Below are 7,092 nucleotides of genomic sequence, written 5' to 3' on the forward strand. Positions count from 1 at the left end.
TGCATTGGAAATTTCACTTGCCCATCACAACATTTCTGAAGTGAATTATTTATTTTATTTAAAATCATTTATAAGCCCCTTAATATTTTTAAAATCTCTAGGTGGTGTACAGTGTAAAAACAATAAACAATATGATTACAACTTCCACTCCCATTGGGCTCAGACATTAGAACGATATATGGTTTTGCATTCCATCTGAACCTAAACCACACCTCCTCAGTCTGCATTCAGAATCACTGGAAGTAACTTTGAAGCATAAAATTCTATTTTAATTTGAATGGCATGCTAGTTTCAGAATTATTCTAGCTATTTTTTCTGTACATCAGCTGGTGTACATCTGGAGGCATCCCATTAGAAAAAAAGGATATTTTATCATCAAGTTTCTAAAGACGGCCTGATAAAATAAAAGTTAGCAATGAAACAGGTTTTTGTTCACAAGCCGACTTGGCAAATAATGTCCTTCTCACATTTTTGTTTTCTAATCTCCCTCTTGGTTCCAAATGTCATTCACCAGTTAACTTTACCTTTCCAGATGCCCCCGATCCTCTGATGATGAAACCAAGCACCCCGTGTTGTGCTTGTTCTGTGGGGCTATGCTATGCTCTGAAAATACCTGCTGTCAGGAGCTGGTGAATGGGGAGGAACTGGGAGCCTGCACTTCACATGCTGTCCACTGTGGTGCTGGAGTGTGCATTTTTCTCAAGTAGGTAACAGAGTAGAGTGTCAAGCCCACTGAAATTAATCGGAAGGATGGGGTGTTGATGTGCCAAATGCCATGCCGATTTTTCTTTTAGACTATTACAAGAACATTACAGTCGTACCTTGGTTGTCGAACTTAATCTGTTCGGGGAACCGTTCAGAAACCAAGGCGCGGCTTCTGATGGGCAGCAGGAGCTTCCTGCACTCAATCAGAAGTTGCGGAAGCTGCGTCGTTGGCTTCCAAAGAACGTTCAAAAACTGAAACACTTATGTAGCCAAAACGTACAAGTACCAAGGTGTAGACTGTACATAGATACATAGATGTACATAGATGAACATTGGTTTTAGCTTGTTCATTTCCCATAATACAGTTTAAAATACTAGAGCTTGTGAGACTTGGGAATTTCTTTATCTTTAGGATCAGATCATCTTAACCTAAATCATAAAATGGGGCTGACTACAGAGGTCTCGTGTTTCTTTTTAATTCCTTACACTATAGCCCAGAGTTGCTCATTAAGGGCAGAAATGTTTTTTGTGCTATAATTACCCATACAGTACCCTGATCTGGTCGTAGTAACTCAGCAACCTACCGTTCACACATATGAATTCAGGGAGTATCTTGTTCATTTTCTCACCTTCCCAGAAAGTCTGCATACAAAAGGATATTAGAAATTGTTGTTGTCTGTCTCAGGATACAGTAGAGGATACAGTGGAGGAGTGCGCCTTTGGGGGTGAGGTCGAGCTTTTGGAAGGTTGCAGTGCCTGTTGTGTCTGTAGAGACCGATGCAGGAGAGACATGTTTTGTTGCAGCTGGGGCAGATGAAAGTGTTTGTGCTGCTGCAGATGCACCATAGCGTTTCTTCTTTCTGCGATCATACCAGCGGTCATTCCTCCTCTGGTGACTGCCAAGGATACTGCTATGTTAGAAATACTGGGCTTTAAATAGGCAACACTATTTACTGTGCTTACATATTCTTCAAAGTGAGTGGTGTACTGAGACCACTGCCATCTTGGGGACTTTCTCTTTAACATAACTGTTTCTGCTTTAGAATCAGGGACTGCAAAGTTATCTTAATAGGAGGGAAAACCAGAGGCTCTTTCTATCCTGCACCATATCTAGATGAATATGGAGAAACAGACCCAAATCTGGCGTAAGTAGATGCTTTGCTCTGTTGCCTAGGAAATTTCACTTTGCTGCTTTTTATGTTATCTTCTTATGCTTTTTTACTACAATTATCTGATGCCAAAAATCTGGCAAATAACCTTCTCTTGGTATTTTAAAGTAACTGTTTGGATGCCTTCTGGCTGTTCTTAACCTTTTCAACATAAACATACATTTACAATGCCAGTAACTTGTTGTTTGACTGCTTAACAACAGAGGCTTTTGTTGCTAGCAAAAGTTCTTTGGTGAGACTGGTGGCTAGCCATAAATGCATTTCTTTGCGAGTTAACTGTGATTATTCCCTGTTAGTAGCTAGCATGTTGTACATACACCAACCTAAATATGTCAGAATAAAGCAAAGTTAAACGTACTTGCCACTTACAGTTTTCTCAAACCCTAATGTGTATATTCTTCTTGTTTCTCTTCCAAAGGCGAGGCAATCCTCTGCATTTGTGTCATGAAAGGTACAGGAAACTCCACTTGCTCTGGCAGCAACACTGCATCATAGAAGAGATTGCCCGAAGCCAGGAAACTAATCAGATCTTCTTTGGATTCAACTGGCACCTGCTCTGAGTGTCAGGCTCTTCTAGTTTACTACGACTGAGTCTCTTTAAAATTTACACATGAAATAATAAGACGCTTATTTTAAGGAGAAATCCCTAGCCCACTAAACTAAACAGTTTTTGGTGGGTCAACTTTGCTTAGAGAAATATGCATGCACACAACCTCTCAGTGTGATTATTGATTGATCAGAACCAGAAATTGCTGGGTTCTGTAGAAGCGGGCTGGTCAGTGGATGTCTTTGGGGAATTACTTTTCCGCCGGAGTCTGCTTTTCATATGACTAATTTAGGTGCTTCAATTTTCCGCCTGTCATCTTTCGATGAAAGGATCAGATAATATTTCCCTTCATGTATATCAGCAGCAGTTCAGAATAGAACTGCTATTACTTAAACGGCTCCAGTGCATCTGAATATGAGAACATTGTACTTAAACCTATTTAATCCTTCCTCCCACGACTCTGCATCTGGCTTCTTCCTCCAGTTTAGCAACACTCAGAGTAGCCACACCCTGTGACTGGCGTGGTCTGTGACTTATTCTTAGGGGAAGTAGTGTTACCAGGCATCTAGTAATCCATAGGAGCAGTGTGAGGATGGAGCACAGAGGGGAATTTTAGAAGTTACTGAAAATGCTTTGAGGCTTGTGAAGGACCCATTCACTCATTAAGTCACCACAAAAGCTTCCAGTTAGCTTTAATGCATCAGAAAGTCAATGTTTTGCTTTTGGCATAGCCAGATGAGCACCTTGTAACTGTCGTTGTTGTGCTCTCCAGCATTGCAGCCCAGGAGTTTGGCTACCTGCTGCCATGGGTAGCCAGATGTTCCCCATAGCCATCTTTCTTACTGTGGACCATCATAGGCCCCAGACTGCAGCAAAAGAAGCCATTTAAATGAGCACCTGCTCTCAAGCAGCTACTAACACCACCTTAGAGGTTAATAGGAACAATAAAATAAAAATGGAAATTAGTTCAGTGTATGTACAAAGGGCTTTTCATTCAGTTTTATGTTTTTGGTTCTGTGGGAGACTTCAGTGACTGCATGTTGTCTGGTTTCATCATGCTGATTCCACAAACAAGTTGTTTTCAATAGCTCTCGAGGGTGCCCCATTTATAGAAGTTGATATTGAAATGTTGTAGTCACATCTTCCTTGTATACTGATTATAGCCATAACTATGTCAGAGGGACATAGTGATGAGAGAGGAAAAACTTTCCCAATAAGCCTTTTGTAACTATCCCCTTCAAGGAATCACCCCCTTTTTTGTCTTAAAAGTTAAATTATCCTGATGGTGCATTTTATTTGTGTACTCTAGCCTTCCTACTTTCTTTTTGGAGTCTTTTGTGTATATTTAAGATTTTAAGAGTGAGGATAAGAAAATGTGTGGGTTTGTGTGCGAGAAAATAAATGTTCTGAGTATTTGGGAAAAACCCCGTCTCCATTTGGCAAAGAAAGAAGAATGACAGACAGTGAAATCCAAAGATAGGATTTCACGTTTCATATTGTATAAATCCTAATTAGTGCACTGATGAGTTATCACTGTTCATAGGATAGTGGGTGGTGGAGCCAAGGCAGCCACACTTACCTGATATCCTGGCAGTGGAGTCTCTGCTGCCTCCCCAGGAGTGGGAGGGGCAAGGCAACATGGAGGTCAGCGCTGTGCAAATGCACTGGCAGAGCCACTATGGCATATACACAGCACTGGTTTTCCTGTTGCCTTGCCCTTCCCAATTTCCCTCCTGGTCAGCAGCAGAGACTTCACTGCCAGGTGGTAAAGTAAGCACCACTGCTCCGCCCCACTGTCTGCTTCTGAACTACAGTGAGTTATACTTTTTAATTATGTTTTGGTACCTAGATAATTTCTTCAAAATCTTTGTTTGCTTATCCACGTAAGTTTCCTTGTGCATTTCATATAGCGTCCAGAATATTGCCATGAAGATTTTGTTGTTTTCTTGGATAGTTTTCTGGGTATTAGAAACTCGGCACATAAACATCATTTTGGAAAATTCCAAACAGAGGTTTACGCTGGTTATAGAGGGGGGAAACAGTCGTTGCAAAAACATGTGTGCTGAGATTACTGCAAAATGTTCCAGAAGCACTGCATGGTAAGAAGAGATTAGATAGTGTTCATGGTGTCTTGGTCATGTTCACTCTACTGTGATATGTTTTGATTATATATCCATTTGCTCATACTATTATACTTTGGATTTAAAAGGGGAACTGTGCTTGGACTTGCCTTGCCACTGTAGATTTAGCATGTCATCAGTGGTAGCTCTGTGTTAGTGCAGGTGGATCTCATCCTGATTTGGACATCCTGCTCTATTTTTCTGGGGTGGGTGGTTCTCACACATGGAAGAATCACTTCTCCTCTCCCAATCAAAAATAGTGATGTAGGAAGATCCCTCATTCAGTATGGTAACTGCAAAGAGAGACTTGTAAACAGATGCCTAATGAGGAATGTGAGAGCTAACTTCACTGTGAAGTTCTCAAACAATGGATTGGTTCTTGAAAACAATGAGCATGATTCAGGCAACACCTGAGTTCCATTGGTTCAGTTAGAAAGTTAGGTGCATTCTTGATTTTGAAATAGGAAATCACACTTCAAAATGCTTAACATTGGCTGGATTGTACTCAGCAAGATTAGTTTTTAATTCAATTGCATGTGAACACTGCTTTTTGCTGAATTCAACAGTGTACAACCACAGCAGCTAGAGGTTAACATCCCTAGTCCCTTAAAGGAAGCTGAACGTTCACCCATAAGCAGAGGGAAGAGGAACGTAGGAGATCCAAAATGTGTGACTCCTTTTCTTGCTGATCAACCAGTAACTAGGATTCTCGCTTTCTTGAATGGGTGGGTCCTGTGTAGTCAAGCTCTGCTGTCTGATCAGATTGAGGAATAATGCAGGCAGTTGATGTTTGTGTGCAGTTTCCTACCCAGCTAAGGATACACATATAGGAATACAGCTGAACAGTGTTTACTCCAGTGGTCAGGTTTTTTGTCCAGTTTACTCTGATTTTTTTTAATAACCTGACTTGAGAAAAATCAGAGGCAAAATGAACAAACTAACTTCTGTTCTTATGTGTTTTTACTTTTCTAGCAAATAAGCTCATGCACAGATGAGAGTGAATGGTCATTTTTAGTTTCATTAATTACTATGCAGTTTATCTCACTGTGAGGATTATTTGTATTTAGTGAACACACAGTGCTAATGCCACTGACAGAAATCATAAGGAAGATGAATGGAATTTTATTTACATACATGCATATATTGTTATCCTTTAATTGCAAAAATGTAAATTTGAGCCTTGTATAATGTTCTTGTCCTTTTAAAATATCTTGTATCTGTATATTTAAAAAGGAAATAAAGTAACTTCTCATACCTTGTGGACTTCCATTTCAAAATGTTACGTTTCTAGACAACTGTAATGGATAATATCCGGTAAGGAAAATGAAGAGACAAGAGCTAAGAAATTATCAGCCAATATTTTAATGCCACTTTTGCCACAGTACTGAAGTATATCAACCAGGCAGAGAGATATGGCCAACATTTAAACCAGAAATTACACCTATGTGTCTTCCTTAAAAAACAAACAAACCCTAATCTGTCATATAAACAGCTATGTCAGTAATACCTGTGACTGGTACATACTGGTTGCCTGTTATAACAAGAGTTATAAGCACAAACTCAGTGTTTCCCAAATGGCTGATATGTGAACTCTTTCCCCCCCCCCAAAAAAAAATATTGATGTAACATTTTCATTGCTTAGTGCCACAAGAAATTATGAAACTCTGTATGTGAAACTGCCATAACATAAAACATAACATAACAACATAAAACATAACATAACATAACAACATAACATAACAAAAACTACAGAGAGGCATTAGCTAATCACAGGTCACAATATTTTAAGAGGAGGCAGCGGTTCACATTTCAGCTATATATCATCAAGGCGGGGTATACAGTGGTACCTCGGGTTAAGAACTTAATTCGTTCTGGAGGTCCGTTCTTAACCTGAAACTGTTGTTAACCTGAGGTACCACTTTAGCTAATGGGGCCTCCTGCTGCTGCCGCACCGCTGGAACACAATTTCTGTTCTCATCCTGAAGCAAAGTTCTTAACCCGAGGTACTATTTCTGGGTTAGCGGAGTCTGTAACCTGAAGCGTCTGTAACCCGAGGTACCACTGTACTAGTGTAAGTATATGTGATGTATATACCTGTCAAATGAGGGGATCTTGCGTTGGTTCTTATATAGGTGCCTTAAGACCAGTGTCTTAAACTGTCTGAATGCAGTGGATCTATTTCCATGTATGGCAAGGTGTGTTTTTTAAAAAACACACGTTGCTCTCCTATTTCTGATTGGCTTACACATTGATGATAAATAGGAGCAGAAGTCTACAACAAATCGTATTTATTTCTGTATCTGAGCAGATGCTGCAGCTTAGAGACTTGCCTTGCTAATGCCATCTGTGTCTCCTCTAATGAGAATTTGAATAAGGACTGTGCTGCTATTTGAGCTAGTTTTCCTTGGTTGGAACACAAATATTTCTAAACTCTGGAAAATGTTGGAAGTATCATTGTACTGGTGCACTAGGAAAGGTTGGCTTGCTCATTTTACATTTTAAAAAAGAAAACGAGAGATTACTTAACAGTTAAAGCTTAATTAATCCGCGT

At 39.9% G+C, this 7,092-nt stretch overlaps 1 protein-coding gene across 2 annotated transcripts in view; it reads left to right on the forward strand.

Annotated features, from left to right (window-relative positions):
- UBR1 (ubiquitin protein ligase E3 component n-recognin 1) overlaps nucleotides 1–5,795 on the forward strand; it is a 57,683-nt gene extending 51,888 nt beyond the window's left edge. For both annotated transcript variants that reach the window (XM_083606145.1, XM_083606144.1), the window contains exons 45-47: nucleotides 533–703; nucleotides 1,749–1,850; nucleotides 2,293–5,795. In XM_083606145.1, the coding sequence (XP_083462271.1) occupies nucleotides 533–703; nucleotides 1,749–1,850; nucleotides 2,293–2,434 (415 nt within the window). In that variant the 3' untranslated portion in view covers nucleotides 2,435–5,795. The remainder of the gene's footprint in view (nucleotides 1–532; nucleotides 704–1,748; nucleotides 1,851–2,292) is intronic.
- The last annotated feature ends 1,297 nt before the right edge of the window (nucleotides 5,796–7,092 follow it).

Source organism: Podarcis filfolensis (genome assembly GCF_964270895.1).
Source record: "Podarcis filfolensis genome assembly, chromosome: 1".
NCBI classification, from domain to species: domain Eukaryota; kingdom Metazoa; phylum Chordata; class Lepidosauria; order Squamata; family Lacertidae; genus Podarcis; species Podarcis filfolensis.